Genomic DNA, 24034 nt, shown 5'->3' on the forward strand with positions numbered 1-24034 from the left:
AGGTCATTAGTGTATCCTAGCTTCCATTGTTTGAGTTATTACCGAAGTAAGAACCTCAAGGGGTATATGATACCAAGGAAGTTTGATTGGAAGGTCACTGCTCTTTTAAACATAAACTTATAGGTAGAAACGGAATTATAAATTCCTTTCATTTGTTCCTTTGTTTTCCTATTTCTCGTACCCTTTCTAATAGCCTTAAGAATTGAATTCTCTAGTGTTGACTTTTATACTTTGTTTAGACATGTCCAATGTCACTCCAACAAAGTTCTTACCATTTATGTTGAATATTCTGTTTCAACTAGATGGTCTTACCAGAAGCTTCTAAAGTTCTCTAAGCATCGATCTATTCGAATGTCTAGGGACTAGACTCATTCGAGAATTAAATGGACAAAGATATTAGGTTGTTAACCATTGGTAAGGCTGAGCGTTTAAACTCAATGCTTTATGATCTCAAAACTACATTGTATTTTGAATTCACAAGCACCAATCGGTTTTCCATTTGACTTTGATACTCGAAAACAACCATAAAAGTCGCTAAAAGAAACGTACATTTAAATTGCTCATTTTCTCTCTTTTTCGTGAATCGTTCTTGGATTCACTACCAATCGAGGAAATTTACTGTTACCTTTCTAAAAGGATTTATTGCAGTGCAAGATATTTATTTATAAACAATAATTAAAACATTCATTGAAGCATGCAAAGTGTAAACATTTATCATGAATAATAACTTGAAAAATGAAAGCAATCATGCAATTGAAACAAGTTATTAGAATTTTATTCGATTTAATTGTTCCTGCAGGTGTGAATAAAATGATTCCAAGATCCTAAAACCATCGAAGAATTAAGCACAGTTTGTCGACTCAATTCTAAAACATTTTAGGTAAGCAAAAGCCTTTTGCTAATAGTCTAGAAACTACTCTTGGTTGATAGGTACGTCTAAGAACTTATTAGGTAAACCTATCAATTTTGCCACGACATAAAAGGACTTCTTACTTATATCGTTGAGTTTCACCAAAACTAACATGTACTCACAATTATTTGTGTACCTTACCCCTTTAGTATCGACAAGTAACACCTCGCTATGGCCGAAAACTATTACTAAGATCGATGTAAAGGATATCCAAGTAAGTGTTATTTTGGCATGGCACCTTTTAACTCAATTTTTACGTTTGGAACTTAAGGCTCTTACTATGTTGGTTAGATTTTAAGTGAACTAAAATCCTTAATCATGCAACATAATCAAGCTTTGATCTCATGCATATTTAAGACATATTTAAAGCAATAAATAACTTAAAGCATGCATAAGATAAATGTGATCTAGTATGGCCCGACTTCCTCTTGAAGCTTCAACTTTAAAGTCCGTCTCGAAAATGGAAACTTCGTCTTGAATTTCACCGTGGGAGGCGCCATTTTCTCCAAATAGGATAAGCTATAATTAAAACTAATTACAACTATTTGATGGTACGCAGACCACATTTGAATTGAAAAACAATTTTGGTACTTTAGACCAATTACATTCAAATTAATGGTACGCAGACCATATTTTCTATCCTATTTGGGCCATACTAGTAACTTCATAACCTGCAAAACAGTACATATACAATATATACCATTCACCCATTCATTATCATGAATGGCCCACATAGCTGGTTAGTAAAACACGTTATGCATCACATAAATATTTGCAGCAATTAATCAAGGGCACCAATAATCTACCAATTTTTCAGTCCTTATTAATTCTAATCAAGTTGTTTTAACCTTAAGGATTTGTAGACCTAATCAAGAGTTTATGACTAAAAGAGCTCCCACTTAAACCAATAAATTCATATGCTTTACTAATTTTAAACATAAAAATGTATTTCTAGTCTAACCGGAAACATACAAATTTAATTAAAATTTAAAGCTCATATAAATTTATAATTGAATCCACATATTTAATTTATTTTCAGTCGTATTTAATTTAATTCATGATTTTAATTTTATTAAAATAATTAGAATAAATGAAATTTATTATAATTATAATATTCAAAATTAAAATCCAAGAAAACAATTTAAATTATTAATTTGAAAATTAATTAAAATTACATAAACTGAAAATTTCAAATTAAAATTTTAAAACGATCTAATCGTAACACAAGGTACGCAATATCACCACGCAACGCACATCCATAGGACACACGCACGCAGCCATCGCTGGCCATGTGCGCGCAGCCTATGTGCTGCGTCGCATTCATCGCTGCACACCATCGCAAGGTGCCTCGAGGTTTGTTGGCCTCTGGCTCGCTGCGTGCGCCTGCCCTCGACGCACGCGAGCTTGCGCTCGCTGCTCGAGGCAGTGCTCGCAGCTTGCGACCAAACGCTCGCTTCGCACGTGCATTCGTCGCTGGGCGTAGCGCTCGTCGCACTCGAGCTTGCGCTCGCTGCGCGCGAGGCTTCGCACGTTGTGCGAGGCAGTTGCGTCGTGGCGCAGCTCGCCTGCTGCCCACACGCGACTGTCGCTGCCTTGCTCTCGCCCTTGCCCACTCGCCCATCGCTCATAGCACACGACACAAGGCAGGGGTGCTGCCTTGTGCTCGTGCACCATAGCATTGCTCGCTGCATTCGTACCGCATGGGCGACGAGCTCCCTTGTTCGCCGTCGCATGCCCGCACTATACAACACCCCTTAAGGGTAACACGTAGCGTCCATTGCTTTGTGCGTGCAAGTTATATGAGCGAATCGCATAAAAATTAAAAATTTTATTTTCAAAATTAATGACAAATTAATAAATCATATTAATTTCATAATTTTAGGGTGAAAAATCGAAAATTTATTAATTAATTAATTTCCGATTCCATGGATTCAAGTCTAGGTCATAAAAATTTAAAATTTAACATAAATTTACAATTTTTATGGTGGTTTTTAATCATAGGTATCTAATTAAATTATTAATTAATTATGAAAATCAGATCAATTCTAAATTATTCAAATTTTCAACAAATTAATTATAATTACAAATTAGATTGCATAATTAACAAGGCTAGGCATTCAAACTTGTTAAACATATACAGTAGGTCAATCAAAAATTCAAGATTTATCAACAAGAATCGCAAATATTAATTTAACATCTTAAATTTACAAAGTTTTACGTTCGAAAAACTAAAACCTCCGAAAAGTCATAGTTAGGCTTCGAATTTGAGAATTCTGGGTTCGGCCGAAAAATGCTGTTTTTGTCAAAATTTTAGAATGTCTTTTACATGCGGAATTGACACAAAAATCACTCGATTTGGATGAGTAACGAAGAAACTGCCAAAAAACTGCGTACATATAATTAAATAAATGCAATTTGCAATTAATTAACAATTACGAAAATTAATCACCCCTTTTAATTCTTGCAAATTTGTAATATTTAACCATGGTTATGCAATTTAGATTATGAAAATAATAAGAGGCTCGTGATACCACTGATAGGTTATGATACATATGACAAAACATAAATCATGCGGAAAAACCTTAATGGCAGGAAACATATTATTTACACATAATCATTTAGCATAATTTAGGAGCATACACTTTGTAGCGTGCCCTCCCTAGCTGCGCCCGAACCGAACAAGAACAAGTCTTTAGGACTTCAAATGTCGTCCCTCCGTAGATAGTCCACAGTACGTCCGGATCCGCCTCAAGTTAGACCAACTAGAATCGCCCTTAAGGTTACTAGGAAATTCGGTTAAGTGTTTGGCTTATTTTTCTTTCAAAACTTACCCTTAGAATACTTCAATCCCATGTGTATAAATTATGACCCTAGGCCTTTATTTATAGAGGTTTGGAAAGGGAATTGGAATCCTAGTAGGATACGATTTAATTAAACTTAGAATCTTACAAGGACTCTAATTAATTAAATAATCCTTTTAGAAACAGGAATTTAATCATACACCAAATCCTAATAGATTTAGGAATTGTGCATGGACACAAACACACACACGCACGGAGCCACGAGGGCGTCCGCACGCGTGCGCTCGGCCCACGCAGCCCACGCTACGCAACCTCGCCTTGGCGCGCTGGGCCTGCCTTGCGGTGGGCCTGGCGCTGCCTTGGGCTGGGCGTTGGCGCGCGTCTTGCTTGCTGGGCGATGGCCTGGCTTCGTGCTGGGCGATGGCCTGGCTTCGTGCTGGGCCTTGGTCTGGCAGGCCTCGTCCGATGCTTATTCGTACGATACGCTTCCGATTAAATTCCCGGTTCCGGAATTCATTTCCGATACGAACAATATTTAATATTTCCGATTCCGGAATTAATTTTCCGATTCCGATAATATTTCCGATTCTGACAATATTTCCGTTTCCGGCAATATTTCCCATTCAGGCAATATTTCCATTTCCAATAATATTTTCCTATACGTACCATGTTTCCGTTTCCGGCAACATCTACGACTTGGATAATATTTATATTTCCGATACGATCCATATTTCCGTTTCCGGCAATATCATCGTTTCCGGAGTATTCACTTGCTTGTGACGATCTCAGCTCCCACTGAAACCAAGATCCGTCGGTTCCGAATATCCATAGATAGAGTATTTAATGCCATTAAATACTTGATCCGTTTACGTACTATTTGTGTGACCCTACGGGTTCAGTCAAGAGTAAGCTGTGGATTAATATCATTAATTCCACTTAAACTGAAGCGGCCTCTAGCTAGGCATTCAGCTCACTTGATCTCACTGATATTAACTTGTTAATTAATACTGAACCGCATTTATTAGACTTATCATTGAATGCATACTTGGACCAAGGGCATTATTTCCTTCATCTTCACCTTCCTATCAATCTCCAAATCACACTTAAGAACACAAGGATTGTTAGAAGCATTAGCACAAGAATGATGGTGCTCAACACAAGCAAGAGTGTCAACTTTCATACAACTTCTCATCTTAGAGCAACAATGATCATTAATAGCAAGCTTGAAAATAGCTTTGGCGTCTCCCGCCTTCAAAGTGATAAGGCCACCTTGAACATCGATGAGAGCACCCGCCGTAGCCAAGAATGGCCTCCCTAAAATAATAGGGGTATGGGCGTCTTCATCGATATCCAAGACAATGAAGTCAACAAGAAAAGTCAACTTCCCTATCACAAGGGGAACATCATCAACTCTACCCAATGGAAACATAACCGAGCGATCGGCTAATTGCAAGGACATAGGGGTAGGGGTGAGATTGCCAAGACTAAGTTTCTTATAGATTTTGAACGGCAAAATACTTACACTCGCCCCCAAATCACATAGAGCGTTGTCAAACCTAAGCTCTTGGATGCTACGAGGAATCGAGAAGCTCCCGGGATCCTTGAGCTTTGGGGGGAAAGGGCTCGAAATCAAAGCACTACAATGCTCCGTTAGGTGCATGGTTTCATTAGTGCCACAAGTCCTTTTGCCGCTCAAAATGTCTCTCATAAACCGAGAATAATGTCGCATTTGCTTGAGCGCCTCGGTGAAAGACAATGACACATATAGCTTGCTAATGGTTTCCCAAAACTTATGAAATTGATCATCAAGCTTTTTATCGGCAAATCTTTGAGGGTAGGGGGGAGGAGGAATTGGGAGAGGAGGAAGAGTGGTCTCCTTCGACTTAACACCATCTCTCACGTTGTCGACATGAGACTCCTCTTCCGCCTTATCACAGTCCGGAGACTCATTCCCCGTAGAATCCTTACCCCTAGAGCAAGATGCATCAACTAGCTTAGTATCATCATCTAGAATCATCCCACCCCGAGTCACAACCGAATACATTTGTTTAGGTGCTTGACCTTGGGGTGGGAGGCTAGTGTGCACTTGTTGCTCTTTGATGGTGTTAGCTAGTTGTGCTAGTTGGGTCTCAATCATCTTCAAGTGAGTGTTGGATTGCTTGAATCCATCCTCAAACTCGACATTCTTCTTGGCTTGCGCCCCCACAAACGACTCCATGAGAGCCTCAAGATTAGACTTGAGAGGCGGGAGTGGTGGAGGTGCATTGCAATAACCACTAAGGTTTGGTTGATATTGGTTGCCAAAGCTCCTCGGTCCATTGAATCCAGGAGGTGTAAATTGAGACACACCATATGGACCTCCCGAGTTAAAAGGATAACCCCCACTAGAGGCACCCCTAAATTTCCCATAAGAGTAGTTATAACCCCCTCCACCTTGATGGTTGGGATTATAACTACCTTGATTGTATTGGCCTTGATTGCCAAAGCCTTGAGGTTGACCATAGGGCGCTTGGCCTTGATAGCCTTGTGCTCTATAGCCACCTCGATTTTGGCTATCATACCCACTTCCTTGGCCATAACCTTGGTGGGAACCATACATAGGGGGCCCTCTAGGTTGCCTAGCAAAATTTTGATTGTTGGGGTTATCATTTCTAGACCTCTCATTCAAGGCATGAGCATATTCCATATCAAAATCACCTTCATACGAAGGGCCATAATCCACAAAAGACACATTATGAACCAAGGGACATGCATTGGGGAAGTGACCATAATCTTGGCAATTATCACAAAAAGAAGTGCCCGGAGGCATTGTGTCATAGGAACTCACCTTTCTCTTCACCTTAGTGAGAAGAGTGGCCGAAGGTGGTGGAATTGTAGATGGTGATGGTGGTTGGCTTGTTGCTTTTCCCGCAAATGGAGATGGTGGTTGGCTTGGCATGCTTTCAAGTTTCTCCAACCTCGAGCTCAGCTTCTCAATGATCCTAGCTTGCTCCATAGCTTAAACCGATCCTTTACCATCATCATTCCTTCCCTTTCCATCATAGTCCCTTGCACCAACATGCCAAGCTTGATAAATTTGGACAACGTCCTCAATTATCTCTTTAATTTGAACCTCGGTTTTGTTCATGATGGGACCTCCCGCGCCCGCATCTAGACTTGTCTTTGAACTTGGGCTCAACCCCAAGTAGAAGGTTTGAAGTAACAACCACTTAGGGATCCCATGATGAGGGCATTCCCTTTGGTACTCCTTAAAACGATCCCAAGCTTCAAAAAGTGACTCGTCTCGCCTTTGCTCAAAGGATTGAATTTTGTGGCGATATTCCGCTGTCTTACCATGCGAGTAAAACTTGCTCAAGAAAGCACTAGTCACCTCGTTCCAAGTGCGAAGTGAGTTGGGCTTGACCTCCTTGTCAAGTCAATCAATAGCTCGCCCAAGTAGTGAGAAACGAAACAAGGTCAACCTCACGTAGTCCGATTTGACACCATTGTGCTTGATTGTGTCACAATAGTGCTCGAATTATTTGAGGTGTTCGTGAGGTGACTCGTTGCTTTTCCCACAAAAGGGGTGGCTTTGGACCAAGTTGATCAAGGCGGGCTTGATCTCAAAGTTGTTGGCACTCCTTGTGGTGGCTTGAATACCGCATGTTGCTTCAAATGCCCCCGGTATTCCCAAGTTTTTAACCGGGAGCGCCATATTCTCAAAAGCTTTCTCACTCTCTTGTTGTTCCTCACCAACACTCAAGGTTTCGAACCGATTGTGGCTTGATGAGCTAGACCGAACACGCCTTAGTCTCCTAAGTGTCCTCTCCAATTAAAGGTCAAGAGGATGGAGGGTCCTTTGACGAGCACGGCCCCTAACAAGCATACAAACTCAAGAAAACCGTGAGTAATGCCAAGGAAAAGAAAGCTAAGCAAAATTGTAATGTTTTTGTATTTTCTAATGATAAACTAGTCTCAACTAACTCAATAACAACGACCGTTCCCCGGCAACGGCACCATTTTGATAGGGTGTTTTTCCGTCGTTGAATAGAACAACACCTCACCAAACAAAATTTTTAAAACCGCTAGACTAACCGGCTATATGAACTATAGCGGCAAGTATAGGGATTGTCCCATAGAAACGGTGGTTATCGAGTTTGGATGTCAAGCTAGTTCGAACAAGAATTTGGTTTGAATTATCACTAAGAAACTAAAACTAACAATTATGCGAAGTTGAATCAAGAAAAGGAAACGTTAGGGAGTTGGGGATAGGCTAGGGAAATCGGGGGAAATGAACTAAACTATCTAGCAATGGCGATCATGCAACGACTTGGCAAATAGGCAAATAGCATCAAATGACGTGCTCGCCACCTCTCGGATGGAGCACGCGAAGCAACCTAGCCTAAGGAAGAGCTTTCGCCTAATCCTAGACTAAATTAACTTGCATACATAGGCACAACTACTTGCTTACACAAGATAGGCTCACAATCTCTTGCCAAACCTAACCTATGCTTCCAATTGAATCTAATCGAATAGCATTTGCAACTACCACTCAATTAAGCATGGATATCCTATCACCAAATCATATTTAATCACATTAATCAATCAACAATCAATCATCAATTTCCCCTAATTAAGCCCCTAGATTCTCCCCTTTCCCTAACCTAATTCTACTCACTAATCATTCTAAAAATCAAGATATCCATTAGTTCTAGGTTAGCAAGCATGAAATTGCAAGATTAGAAAGAGAGAATCAAAGAGTAGAACAATCAATTGAACAATCAACTAGAGAATTAAGAATCAAAGTAACTAAAGTAAACACAAGAAGAATTAAAGGAATTAAAGAGCAATCAACAATCACAACAAAAGCAAGAAGTAAGAAATTGAATTGAATTGCAAGAAATTAGAAGAAGAGTTTAAGAAATTACAACTTGATGCTTCAATGGAGGAGAGTTTCTCTCTCTAGAAATTGCTGAAAATATATTTTGGGATTCTAAACTGTTAAACTAAAATTCTACAAAATAAAATAAAAGAAAATTCTATTTATAAGTTTCCCCAAATAGAAGCCGAAATTCGAAAATAAGCAGCCCGCGCAGCCATTCGGTCGCACATACCCTCTGTGCGACCAAACATAAGAAACCCATTCGAGCAAACATTAAGCCCTGTGCGAGCAAACACAGCGAAGAACAATTCCTTCTTCATGTGCGACCGAACGAGAAACCCTGTTCGGTCGAATGGTGTTTTCTTGGCTCATGTCTCCTTTGCAGTTTGATTCGGTCGAATAGAAAGACCTGTGTGGGCGCACAACTTTTGTGCGGTCGAACACCATAACCTGTGCGGTCGTTTACCAATTTTGTGGCATTCTGTCTCTAAAAATCCATTTGTGCGACCGAACAAGAAGGGACGTTCGGTCGCACAAAACTGAAGATTCCTTGATGCCATCAACCCTCCTCCGTTCGGGCGCACAAGCAACAACTCGATCGCACAAGCCCTGTTTTGGCTCAATTCTACTTGTTTTCCATCACTTTTCATCATAATCACCTATAAAGCACAAGATGGAAAGAAACTTATAAAAGTCACACAAAAACCTATAAAAACTATAAAAAAGCATAACAAACTAACATGAAATCCTATCCTAGGAGCGACATAAATGTCGCTCATCAAACTCCCCCAAGCTAAGCGTTTGCTAGTCTCTAGCAAACTAAACTCAATTAGGGAAGAGTGAGAAACTACTCAAATTCCAAAAATCTACAAAAAAAAAATATAACAAATCTAATCAAGGCAAGACCTAAAGAGAAATAAACCAAGAAAAGAAAGAAAGAAAAGAAAAGGAAAAGAAAGAGAAAAGAAAAGAAAAGAAAGTAAAATTAAACTACCAAATCCAAGATAGGGGCCTTGATTATGGAACGAGTATAAAAGAACAATAATATTACCTATCAAATAAATGAATACACGCTAACTAATGTCCTAAATTGAGTGAAAGATTCAAGCGTCAAGCAAAGCGAACTAAGGGCAAGCACTAAACAATTCCCCTTCTACCGAGCATACCACGTCAAATCTCTAGATCCTTTCCACCCTTGAGAATAGCGTCTCGAGACACCGCGAAGGCACCGGAGAAAACAAGATTGGGCTACCCGACATCTTAGCATGACAATCCCATTCCATAAACTTGACCAAATCCTCCCTCCACCGACAATGACTCAACTCAAAAGGGTCAAGAGGACTTTTTAGGGTGTAACGTAGGCTAGGGGTAAGGTGTGGAACAAATTTGGGATTTGGTGCTCATACCTAAAGTAAAGCGCAATGATAGAACTCAACTCAAGCAAATCGAACCAAAAACAAACTCATACCACTTATTTGGGGTACGCCCAAGCTTATTCAAAAACAATTCTAAACTACAACTCTTTTTGCACTTTTCTTGATTTGATTTTCTCTTTTTTTTGTGTTTCAATTGAAGCTTTTCTCATGCCTTGTTTTTCTCTATTTTTGGCTTTTTCAAAACTTTACTCTCTTTTTGCTTTTGCTTATTTATTCACTATATAAAACATATTTCCCAAACTTTGCCATTCATACCAAAAACAATCATTCCTCAACTTTGCATATTCATTCAAAACCAACAAGCATCATAACACAAAGCTTCACTATCACTTCTAAGGGTGAAAATAAAACAAAGGCTATTAGGCTTGTAATGTGCTCATAAGAAACGAAGGGGAAAGGCTCAAATGGCTAGCAAGGGGGCAAATGCAAACAAAAATATATGGAAAATAGAAAATAAAGCCCTAAACTAAAAAGAAAAATAGTCACCGAAAGAAATGCCTCTATCGTCCCCTAAAGTAGTTCGGTCGCGGTCTCGGGAAGGAATAGTCAAATTCGGGAGATAAGAAAGTCAATGCCAAGGATCCATGCCACTCAATATATGTATATGTGTTTGGGCTATTTTGAACATGAACCTCACATGGGAGGAAATACCACTCTCTCCGGTTTCAAGTCACTAGAGAGATCGACACCATCTTACCACAGGCCAAGGGTTCAAGACGCATGCTACCCAAAGTTCAACCAACTTTCTTAACACCAAATCTTAGATTCGACACAAGACATTAAAAATCGTGTAAACATTTACCAATTAGGAATAGAAGCATTCTAGTCTAAAAGTTCCAATTTTATTTGCCCAAATCAAGAATATTGCCTAAGAAAACCTAGAAAAACTTGTCTTGACAAAAGGAAAGGAAAAAGAAAGAAAAAGGAAGAAAATAAGAAAAAACACCAAAAAGGAAAACAAAAAGAAACAAACAAAACAAACGAAAAGAAAAGAAACTAAAATCAAACTAAATCAAACTAAAAACAAAGAAACTAATATATACAAGTGTACATAATGGTATGGTTTCCAAGACATGAGCATCACAAATAGGCAACTACACAACAAAACTCCCCCCAAGCTAGAATTAGGCCATGTCCTCAAGGCCTAAAACTAAACAAGTAGGGGCACAACTACCCATCCAACCAAATGCCCCATATGCAAGATACCCGTCCCAAAGAATGCATGTGAGATAGAAGGATATTACCGGATATGCAGTGGGAGCAAGTCCCCCAAAGAACCGGTAAAAACCGAACCAAACTCACCAAAATATCGACGAACAAGGCATTGGCGGAAAGCATGAACTCACATCAACGAAACCAAACCACAAAGAACACTCAAAAACAATCAAGAAAAATGTTAGTAGACAAGGCCAAATGGCCAAAACAAACTCAAAACAAGCAAAAACTCATCATCGTATATACAACCACATGAAGTGGCAAGAAGATCAACACCAACAAGCATCAAACACTCCTCATAGCAAACCCCCACGTCACACTTCCCCCCCAAGCTAAATACAACCATACCAACAAAATAAGATGGGGGAGAAGTGGAGGGAACCCTAAGAGGTGCTTGGGTCCTCCCCACGCTGCTCAAGATCATAAAGCCTCCAATATTCATCCATTTTAAGACGATGAGCATGAGCCTCTTCGTCCGTAAAAGGGGTGAAATTGTAGGTGGGGTCCACATCGGGACCCGGAGCGTCGGTATAGGGGGGCCAAGAATACTCGGGTTTAAGGGGGTAGTTTCCTTGGGGAGGCTCTCCTCGTGGACCATCCCAACCTCCAACATAATCCTTAGGCCACCCGGTGAAATCCTCGGGCCAACTATCGGGCCGATCAACCGGTGGGGGAATGGGATACATTGAATCACCACGGTAGTCACTCCCTCCCATCATAGTATAGTCATAGGGAGGAAAGGAGGGGGGAGTGACACCGGGTTGGGAGGGGGCCGTCCAATACGGGTAAGTGGGTGTACGCTCCTCATTCCAACTAGGGACGGGCCTGTAGACACCTACTTTTGTCCCCGTTCCCGCAAGGGAAAGGTTCGATGATGAAAACGTAAATCTCCACTTGAAAACGCATCTCCTATAAAATAAACGAATCTCGATTCCCCATTTCATTTCACCCGAAACCTGCTATTTATGGAAACCTGCTAAAAATAGTAACTGCCGTAAAAGGTAGCTTCTAAAAGTGGCAAATCATAAAAGATAGAAACCTGTCAGAATTAGGTGTTGCATTCCAACATAAATCCTAAATGAGATAGAAAACTACGAGAATCCTATTCCTAATATGATTCAGAAATAAGAGTTACGTATTAATTAAAATCATAACGAGCCTAGAGTTCGTAACGGGCCCAGAGGCATTCCGTCATAAAATTGATACGCGCTAAAAGACTCGAATTAATCTCAAACTCTACGGATTTCAGTAATCCGAATCTGACTAAAGAAAACAGCCCATACCCTATTTTCAACGCCTGGCTCTGGGCGCCGAAATCTTTGGCGCCCAGGCCTGGGCGCTGAAAATACCTGGGTACGTGTTTTTTCCTAATTTTTTGTGGATTAGAACTCAGCAATTCTATCTTTCCACGAACTCTTCCCTATAAATAGGCCCCTAAATTCGACGTGAAAAGAACACACAACAACACACAATTATATTCTGAGTATTGACTCCAACCCTTAACCTAAGCCTCTCGCTGCGAAATTGTTCACGCGTTCTGTCGCAATCGATCCATAAATTGAACAGAACGTATCCTGTCCCATAATTGAGATTCGTTAAATAAAAAGGAGAAATAGAAAAGTCAAAGTGGTTAGTTTTCTGAGAACCGTGACACACCTCTCAAGGGTCACTACTACAAAATAGGCTTATAGCAACGCCTATAAACAGTTACCATAGATCAATTAACCGTTGTAATAGGCCTATAGCAATGGTTTAAAAACCGTTACCAATAGGGGGCGTTGCTATAAGTCTATGGCAACAGTTTCTCGGATTTAGGCAACAGTTACGATAAACTGTTGCCATAATTAACTATGGCAACGCTTTTTATAGGCAACACTTTTAACCTAAGGCAACAGTTATTCAACAAATTAAGCCAACATTTACAGATTTAAGGCAACAGTTTTCGCCAACTTAAGGCAACAATTACTAGTTGGTTGTTGGTTGAAGTTTAAAACTAATGCAACACTTTCTTACACTTATGGTAACACATCTAATTGTATCTATAGCAACGTTTTCTATTGAGATTATGGCAACACTTTCAGTTTTGATTATAGCAACGCTTTTAATAGAGTTTATATATGGCAACACTTTAAATTGAGCTTACGACAATGCTTTCAATTGATCTATAGCTACATTCTCAAACAGATTTAGTTATTCATACACATGTAATAAATAAGAACTATATATAATAAGATTTTTTTTTGAGGGAACATATAATAAGATTTTCATAACAAATAAGTTAAAAAAATGTAAACATCTCAGAGAACTTAAATTCATAAGCATAATATATATCTATTACAATTGTCTGAATAGTTCAAAGAAAATATTGGTTCTAAAACTAGCTCCATTAAAATAAAAAAATCCTGCAATAATCATTATATGATAGCTTTATTTTTTAAAACCTATCTAGTTATATGCCAAAAGCCCTATAAATCTCCACATATTTAAAGTAGCTCGTACTTCTTGACTATATGCACCATCCTGCACAACAAACAAATCAAGTATAACATTTTAGTAAGAAATTCATTATCAATGAATAAAATCCAAATACTTAAGAAAAAAGAAGCTTAACATGAATGACAAAAGATAAACTTTAAAAATAAAAATAAGGAATATGAACTTGTTAACCAAATATGTTTACAACAGCAGCCTATGATATACAGCAAACTAAGATTTTTGAAAAACAAAAAAAAATATCAACTTCATGCGGTCCTTAAACTAGTTCTATATGCCATTTCACAAACACAGTAGGAACCAATCAACACCCCTCTTCCATCCACAAACCAGCTATATTAGTTAAAGATTTCAGTTGGCCATAAGAACATCAATACTTGCTATATGCTATGTTATCCTTATATGCTATATGCTATGTTAACTATGTTCTTATACCTCCATAGGAACAAAATGAGAATGTGGTTAGCTCCATAGTTAACATAGCATATAGCATATAAGGATAATAAAATGCGCTCCATTTCAGTTGGGAGAGGCCCAGTAAAGCGCTCCATTTCCAAGGTTGTTCCTCTAAGGGAGGAACCCATATCCGTCCACCAGGATGTTTACTATAGAACTAAACCAACAGATTTATGAGGGGAGAGCTTCTAGCAGTCTAGGCTTCAAGTTCTGCATCAATAATCAAGTATAAGGTTTTGAGCGATACTTGACCATTTTTGTTTTGGATAAACTAATTCATGATAGCTTGAGGGCACGGTTTTATTGTCCTTGGCCCTATTTTCGTAAATGGGTGATTCTTCTACTATGCATTGGTTATTGTGCAATGCAACGGAAATAAGGGGGATGCAAATGAAAGCTGACTGAGAAAGTACCTATTGTATTTCTATCACCCAATACCAAAAATGGTGTTTCCACTACAGAAGACTAAACTATATAAATCTCTTCCAAGAACAAGCGAACAAAGCACCAAGGTGAGCTACCAAAAATCCAAAATATCTTAAACCACACAAGTAAGACAACTTCAACAAAACTTTGCCTTTGTAGTTAAACTGTATCAAACAAGCCTTAGGCGGATATAATAGAGGCAATAAGCTATCGTGTGCTGAATATTAAGGAGAAAAAGTCATGCTACCTACAAGATACCGTAGATGCTCAAGTGTGAAGCCTTTCGTAGTATTAATATGGTCCATAAGCCTTCCAGGAGTTGCTACCAGTATATCTACTGCACTTCGTGATCTGTTTGTATAATCTTCAGGATCATAGCAGAGCCAGCCTCAAGTCTTGGCACTTTAATTAGTGTTGAAATTTCATCGCAAGTGAAGACTGTCTGACAGCCAAACCAACAGATAAGCCAATGGCTGGAGCAATGTCATCAAAGACTTTTTTGACCTGATATTTAGAAACAAAAAAGTGTGTTATAGCATGCCTTAAGTGTTATTTAAATCCATATACAACAACATGATTCACTGCAGTAGTCTCTAATATCATGATGTTATCCTAGAATTTCAAGCAACGTCGCCATGGAAAAACGATTATTTAACACATCTATATCCTCTACTTTTAATCCAGCTTCACATCAGCGAGAAAGCAACCTCTATAATTCCATGACACTTTAGTTGTGTTTTACGTTTCTCCTTTTTAGTGGTTATTTAACTTTTGAATGACCTCAAAAATGTTATGTACTTAATCTTGCAATTCAGATCTAGAATCACAACAACAAACAATGAAACATTCTTCATTTTCTGTTCTTTTACAAGTGTGGGTTTTTTTTTTCCTTTTTGTTACAATTAATCTGATAATAAATAAACTGAATATATTGTTTGGAATTCGAAGATGAATGTTCACTATGGAGGTATAATGAGAACAAACCATGTTAACTATAGCCATATAGGAACATACCAGTAGGTAAGGAGAAGGAATAAAATGAATTAGAAAACATACCAGTAGGTAAGAAACCTATATGCTATGGACCATTTGAAGAGTCTCCATTACCCAATCTTGAGATTCGGGTAGAAGGATGTACTTGCTCTAAAATACTGGCGTTTTTTGTTATAAATCAAAATATAACAAATAACACAAAAAGGAAAGAATTAAAGTGGAAGATCGAGCTAGTAAAGTAAGACAATAATGCTTACATTCACGAATTCCCATATTTTATCCTTGTTTGGAACTGATTGCCAATTTGTATAAGTCAAGGGAGCCCAATTGTAATCATGATCAATGGTTCCTAAGAATGTGGTTAGCTCTTTCCTCGCCTTTTCAGGTCCAACTGGTTGTCCTTTCTCATTACAATAAAGAGCAATACGTTCTTCCCATTTGCGAACATGGACATCAAACAAATTTGTCGGGCAGCGACCTTTCTTTTTAGGACCTGCCATTAGTATATAAAACAAAGGAAATTTGCAAGAAACATGAGTAAAGGGGGAAACTTTGCAAGAAACATGAGTAAATGGACTGAAACAAGTCTGAACTGAAGTACTCTTGTGTCATTTTTAGAGTCTTCGTATTTGTTCTTGACGATAACGTTTATTGAGAATTTTGTTTCTGTCACAATTTTTTTTCAATCAATCTGACATTTTTCATCTCCATATCAAGCAAGACAAATACCAAGTAATAACAAAACAAATGATCAGTATAACCCAATTCTTCCACACATCACATATTAGTATAACCCAATTAAACTAGCATTACGAAAATCCAAATTGAATTATTAATTCTCAAAAGATGTAAGCCCAAAATTACCAATTAATTAAGAACGCATGTCAAGTTTTACAAGTTTTACCCATTAATTGACTGTGTATGTCAAGTCTTACAATAAAAAATTGATAACAATATAGAGTTGAAAAAAATACTCTGCACCCAATACACCAGAGAGCTATTTCTGTTGAACTGCAAAGTCTTTTAGATGACTCGGCTTGTTCAAACTTAGAGGGATTGAACCACTGAGTTGATTATCATCTAAACAGATCTCTTCAAGGTGAGGGAGGGAACCAAGAGAGTTGGGATGGAGAGTGTAAAAGAGTTCTTAGAGAGGCTGAGGCGGCGAAGGAGAATCAGATTAGAGAGGGATTCAGGCAATGAGCCTGATAAAGAGTTGCCTGACAGGTCAAGTGTGTGGAGGTAAGGGAGTAACCATGTTATGTTAGTGAGTGAACCTGAGTAACCGACGCCGTCAAGGGAGATCTCAGTGACTCGACTCAATCCTGCAAGACTGAAATCACACCTTATTCCACATGTAAAATTTGGACCGAAAATGTGATCACAGGGATCAACTGAAAAATCCCATGAAAAAACTCTCGTACCAAATCCATTTTAATAAACAAAACCAAACAAGATCAAGCATCCCTCTACAACAAGGAAACTGAGAGATCCTTAGTTTTTGGTTTGACTTGGAAGTTATTAATTAGTATCCTTAATTACAAAATCTGTTGATTTACTATGAAAGTACTTATAATTTAGTGGTAATGTTGGCTTAAGATGTCATTTGATGATAGCCAAGTGAGAAATTTTTCTTTTGGTTAGTAAGTAATATATTAACAAGGGAACAAAAAATAATGTATAAAGAAAAGCCACCCCAACTTACAAGACAAAAATAAACCAAAAAACACTCACCACAACCCAACTAACAGCAAGCAAACTCACAACAAGAACACATCCAAACTAGTCAACTCATTCCAAGTTGACCAAACAAACAAGAGTTAAGTTAGCAGACCCAACAGCTACATCAGAACCAGACCCAACAGCAGCGCAACGTCAGACCCATACCCAGACCCAGACCCAGACCCAGACCCAACAACTACACCCAACCAGCTGCAAAACACACACAACCTAGCGGCAACAACACGTGCAAGAGTAACACAGTCTGCAGAAGCAGAAGATGCCCAACCAACTACACAAAATGCACCCATTAGCCTACCACTCCATCAGACTATGCCAACAGCAACACATCACCAAAGAGCTAGCAGCCAACACCTAAACAGAACGAAACCAGCAGCCACACACCAACTAGTAGCATCATATGTGAAGTTGTTTTCTCGTGGCATTAATAATAAGGTTTGTGACTCTATAAAGGTAAACAACGAATTTGAAGCATACTGCAGTAGAATTTTTAGTATTAGAAATTTTAGACTAAGAACTCAAAGGAAACAAACTTTCATTTAGAAGAGAAATAGATGCAGCTGCAAATATTTTGTTGTACATAGAAGTAAGAACTCAGAGGAAGAACAAGCTCAGAAACCGAAGAAGGGGAAATTAAAGAACAAATAAATTGCAGCGGAATAAAGTACCAAAATTCAGAATAAAATCATCCAAAATAAAATCATTCAAATTTTGTAAATAAATCATACACACTTTTGTAAATAAATCATACACACATACATGAATAAGAATCAACACAATTCCCGAATTAAGAAACCTAATTTAGTAACTCAAAACCATACACAAAAATTCCAATTGTAATCGGTTTATAAACTAGCGTAATTGTGAAACTTAAGACCAAATTCGATGAAATATATACCAACTTACCTTATCCTCCTCGCCAACTCCGAAACGCGATTTGCGAAGTTCTACTTTTCTCCAATGCAAAAACCCATTGCTAATTCAGAAACGCCTATCTCCAATATGCCTTGCTTCGGGAACGATGATGGAGAGGATCGACAAGAACGAAGAAGATGAAAGAGAAGAACAGAGAAGAAGAACGCAATGAAAGAGACGAAGGGTTTGGGGTGAAACAGAAGGGTTTTGGGACATCGGGGGTGAAAGAAAAGGGTTTGAAAGGAGGGAAACCAAAAAAAATTATCCCATATGTTTTAGTTTTAGTTTTAGTTTTAATTTTAATTTTTTATTTTTTTAAATACTTGATAAAAAACCGTTGCAATATTAAATATTTCATCAAAATATTATATAAATAAAAAAAACTGTTGCAATAAAATAATCAATTTATACAATTGTTGCCATAGTTTTTATATACGCTTTTCCAAAGTCAAAGTCTACTCAAATTAATAATTATTTAACTGTTGCAATAACCACTACAAAAAAACGCGGCACATTGTGACGCTTTTTGGGACAAATTGTGACGCTCTACAGTGTCGCTATTTCACATAGCGACGCTTTGGGAGAGGGTCGCTATTTTCATTGCCGCTATATACCGACGCTTTAGAGCGTCACAATTTGCAAAATATCGACATATTTCTCCGTCGCTATTTGGGATATAGTGACTCTATAGAGAGTCGCAATATTTAGACTGTATAAAGCGTCACTATTTGCACGTTTATAGACACATTTTTCCGCCACTATAAACCACATAGAGACGCTTTAGACACCCGAAATATATAGACTCTTATTAGAGTCACTATATGTTCACTTTCGTGCGAGGTCCCCCCATTCCCTCCAAAATAATTTAGACCCTTTGGAGCGTCACAATTTGCATCATATTATTTTTCATATATACATAATAATTTAGACGCTTTGGAGCGTCACAATTTGCATCATATTTTTTTCATATATATATATATATATATATATATATATATATATATATATATATATATATATATATATATATATATATATATTAATCTAAAATCATGAATTATCTATAAAAATATATATCGACCATAGATAATTAATCATAATCAAATACATTAACTTACTACGTACGTACACTATATATCTTAAAGCAACATATTAACTTGCTATGATTCATATATACTTAAGTAGTTAATTTAGGAAAAGTGATAAAAATCATCTATACATTAAATTAATTCGCAGAGTCTAGTCAAACTGAAATAAAAGCGATATTTTAAAACAAAAATAACTTTCTAACTAGCATTATCATTTTTTGTACAAGATAGTCCAAAACTAAATAAAAACAACTTCCTGACTACGAACAAGTAAACATATCGTTATGCTAGCTTAGCTTCAAGATAACTTGTTCATCTCTTGATCTACATTTACTATTACCACTTGAATCATCAATAATCTGCAAAGAAAATTTAATGTCAAATATAGTATGATGAACATTCCATAAAATCAAGGGAAAATTAACAGTAATCCTAACCAGCTTGATCCTAACTACTAGTCGTCTTCTCAAAATAATATCAACTATTAATCAAGGGAAAAATGCATGACTATTAGAAATATAGACATGAACAATGAATATATATATATATATATATATATATATATATATATATATATATATATATTATTGGTAAATTAGTTAACTTAATTACCAAAGGTAGAAACCCAAACAACAACCAACAGAAAACAACAAGGGAAACAAAAGCTAAGGGAGCACAGCCCGCACCCAAGCAAAAACAAAAAACACTAAAACATTCTACAACGACACCAGCCAAACTCGCAAAATTTGAGTTATAAAAGGTCATTTTTTACAAATTTGCAATGCTTGTATAATAACACTTTAAACATTAACATTTGATTTTTGCCTTGTTTTTTCCCTGTATGAATTAAAGGTTAGTTCCTACTTCCTAATCAATGGCGAAGAGAGAAAAGTTAAAAGTGCTAAGTGTACTTGACGTAGCAAAGACACAATGGTACCACTTGAAAGTTTTCATGATTCTTGGTATGGGCTTCTTTACTAATGTCTATGAGCTTTTCTCCATATCTGTGGTGACCAAAATCTTAGGCCGTCTCTATTACACTGAGCCAAATCCAACTAGCCCAGGGTTTATACCCATGAATGTGGCCTTGTGTGGTACCTTTGCTGGGCAACTCATCTTTGGGTGGTTAGGTGACAAGTTAGGAAGGAAAAAGGTATATAGTCTTACCTTAGTCATAATGGCTTTCTTATCCTTAGCCTCTGATGTTCATTAACTTGCTGCTTAAACTGTGACTTTCTTTAATTAGCAGGCTTGCCCATTTGAAAACCAAAAAAAAAAAAAACAAGACACCAGCCCAACAAGCTACACAGCAGAACCAGACTGAACAACCCAAGGTTTGCACAAAAGAACTGCACAACAGCAAGCCAGCCTGAGCAGAACAGTATGCCTGACTGACTGCAAACCTGCAAAACTACGCAACACCAAGACTGAGCAGTAGCAGCAGCTACAACAGCAGGACCTCAAGAACTTTCAGTTTTCAGATTCAGTAGCAGTAGCAGGACCTCAACATCAGGACCTCAACAACAGTAGCAGTAGCAGCAGATTCAGTTTTCTCATGTTATCAAAGCTGTAGATTCTTAATCTTTCGAGTTTAGTTCCTCTTGTCAGTTATAGATTTAGATTAAGACCCCAAGAACTTTCTTTTTTCCTTTGATATAATATTCAGGCGTGATGAGAAGCAAAGCAAGTGATGCTTACAAGTACAATAGCTAAAGAATTTGTACTTGGTATTCATTTATTGGTAATTGGTATTCATTTCTTATGATTTTCTTTTTACTGGTGATTTTAGATGGATGAGGAAATGCTAGAGGAGGAAGTTGGGGAAACAGAAGAAGAGACAAGTACCAAGAATATGTGGGAAAGTGTGGAAACTCTCACTAAATATTATAAGGAGGTTGTTTAACTGGGGATTATCAGACCATTACAGAATAGAGATCGCTGTTTACCGACTAGAAACAGAAAAGAACGAGTTGGTTGAGAAATTATCAACTTTGACAGAAGAGATAACTTCTGGAAAGGATAGATTTATCCGCCTGCAAGCTGACTTTGATAACTTTAGAAGGAGATCAGGTAAAGAGAGACTATCAGTTCGAAGCGATGCACAGGGAGAAGTAATTGAGAGTCTTCTTCCAATGGTGGACAACTTTGAGAGGGCGAAGCAAAAGTTACAACCAGAAACGGATAAGGAAAAACAGATTGATACGATTTTTCTAAGATAGTACTATGAGTGAACAGACCAAAAACGAAACAGACTATAGAAGTCAATCAAACAGAAAACAAGCTTATACTATGAGCAATTTCTATGGCAACTAAAACTTTTTATAGTAGTTGATTTCAGACTTATCTCTCACTCATGGTCAGAGTTCGAATGAGGTTTTATCAGGAGAGTAAGTCGGAGTCGCTGCTGTCTTGGATTGACATTTAACACTGTGTTTTCTTTACGCGTTACAGAAGGAGCATCATAAATTAACTAACAGAAACCATAGTTTGTTAACAACCCAGACCTAACACCAAACTCGTGTTTCAGCTAATATCAACATAATACCTTATTATGATAATACTAAATCTAAACATCTACCTTCTAATCTCACCATCATCCATAAATAATCGACAACTATAAAGCTTGTTTCAGCTATAAGTTTATCTATAAAGCATGAAATTCAGTTAATTAATTCCATATGAAATTACCTTGCATTTGGCAATAGTGTCAAAGTCTCATTTCTCGGCCTGGTTGTCACCATTGCCACCAGAATCATCAGTAATCTACAAAAAGCATTTTAATATGTAAATTAGATATGCCACATTTCAGGCAATGATACATGATGCTCAATCAGAATAATTTCCAGAAATAACTAACCATATTTATTGCTGATTCCGCACCATCTAAAAGGTTCGATGAAACATTCCCTTTGCGTACTTCCTTCAAAACTTGTCCCAAAAAAGAAGCAATCATTTTAAATGATTGTGTTGTTTCTTCAAACTTGGTGTTTAGAACTTGATTTTGTTGCGCAAGGTCCTCATTTTGCTTCTTGACAACTGATATTTCACCTTTCATGTTCTCCACTTCCATAGCATTGTTGTTAACATAGCTTGACCCTTCTTTCCTCAGCAAACCTTCCACTCCAAAGATGTCGCTTTGCTTCACTCCAAATCCATAATTCAGAGGACGTTTAGGTACTTCACCTTTATACATGAGCTCATTAAAGACTGCATTCTCAATTTCAATTACGGGCTTTGAAGAAGAGGAACTCGCAAGATTTTCTTGGACCTTTTTGTTGGCATCCTCCTGTTATATAATATGAAAAGATCACTCAAAATCTATTAACCAAGAATACTATGTACAAGCAAAGAAAAAAATAAATAGACTTCAAGAGACAAGATTGATTTATAGAATTAGCTCAATGCAATGATACCACAAATTGATGAGGAAGTGTGCCCTCTTTAAAGCTTCCATCTTCTTTGGCGTAAACTGATTTGAAAAATGCCAATTCGCTAAACACTCCTTTCTTCTCTTTCTGCAATTTCAGGAAAAAAATAAATTGAAAACTGAAATTTTGAAGTTCTTAAACCGACTATCACTATATTTGTTTAACACTTTGAGTTGTTATCCCCGTAGTAGGGTTGCTGGGTGCATTGCCACTTTGCAAGGGGTGACAGAGTCGGCAACAGAGGCAGTGACATCAGCAAGCTCTCTGCTAATTGTGTCAGGCTAAGGGGAATTCAGGAGTACGTTTCCTTGTAGATGCAGGGAAGATAATAAACAGAAGAAATATCAGCCAATAGTTGCTTTATACCTGTATTCAGTTTGTTTTGTTTCTGTAACAAGTGGCAAATATTAGTTCTAGTTATTAAGATATTAGGTAAATAAGTTTTTGCAAACTTGTTTGCAGGTACATTTTCTTTGCATTGTTTTTAGTTTATCTTACATGATCCAATAATTAAAATCAATATGGACATTGATGAATCCCATGATCCCAGCTGGCCTCTATGCTTTTGACAGAGGACTAACAGATAATCTATCGATTCTTATAATCTGATAATGTAAACATTGACAGATAATTTGACTACTAAGTGAGTAAATAAAATGAAAACCCAGACCAATTGGACGACTTCGACGCTGTCCCACAGGCACCATATGGTTCCGATTTCCCCTCATAAGAAGGAGAAGGAGAAGGAAAAGCCTAACTTTTTGAAGGTTGTGAGGGCAGCGCCGAAGGCAGAGTCGAATACCGATGCTAAGAGTGGAGTTCAGAAGTTTAGGGTCAAGCTGTTGCCTGAAAGTGGTGGCCAAGAGTGTCATGGATGTTCTCTGTATGGTATGTTGTTCTTGCAGCCGTTTACATACGTTTTATTCTGTTATTGTTGTGTTTATTGATTTTGGCTTCTGTATATCCTTTAGCGAGCTTGGATTTCCTGTTGGTTTTCAGTTCTAGAACAATGTATTGTCATCATGAAGGGGATTAGAATTTCCTGGAACATATATGGTTTCCTGAATGAATACTTTATTGGTTTCGAGTCAGATGTTTGGGAAAGAACCGGATTAGTTGGTTGTTAACTTTTTATGTCAGCTAGAATTTAGCTAAATTAGTGAGTTTTAGTGCTGAATGGCTTGATCAATTATCAAAAGTTCTAGAACAATGTATGTCATCATGAAGGGGATTAGAATTTCCTGGAACATATATGGTTTGCTGAATGAATAC

General features: G+C 37.6%; 1 protein-coding gene and 1 pseudogene across 2 annotated transcripts; one reads left to right on the forward strand and one right to left on the reverse strand.

Moving 5' to 3' along the window:
• The first annotated feature begins 6926 nt into the window (after positions 1-6926).
• On the forward strand, positions 6927-7027 carry LOC130462188 (uncharacterized; annotated as a pseudogene).
• Positions 7028-19536: 12509 nt separating this feature from the next.
• Positions 19537-22875, reverse strand: LOC130460707 (uncharacterized). Of its 2 annotated transcripts, XR_008920772.1 has the most exons (4): positions 22748-22875; positions 22192-22620; positions 22023-22097; positions 19537-19693 (listed from the first exon to the last, which is right to left on the reverse strand). XR_008920772.1 is itself a non-coding variant. In XM_056828172.1 (3 exons), exons 1-2 carry the CDS (start codon positions 22525-22527, stop codon positions 22050-22052), a joined length of 384 nt encoding a protein of 127 aa, XP_056684150.1. In that variant the 5' UTR covers positions 22528-22678; the 3' UTR covers positions 19537-19693; positions 22023-22049. The 2 variants fall into 2 exon arrangements, 1 of the variants encoding a protein (XP_056684150.1); XM_056828172.1 differs by lacking the exon at positions 22748-22875 and having other exon boundaries at positions 22192-22678.
• Positions 22876-24034: the final 1159 nt, after the last annotated feature.

This window comes from Spinacia oleracea, chromosome 5 (assembly GCF_020520425.1).
Source record: "Spinacia oleracea cultivar Varoflay chromosome 5, BTI_SOV_V1, whole genome shotgun sequence".
Lineage (NCBI taxonomy): Eukaryota > Viridiplantae > Streptophyta > Magnoliopsida > Caryophyllales > Amaranthaceae > Spinacia > Spinacia oleracea.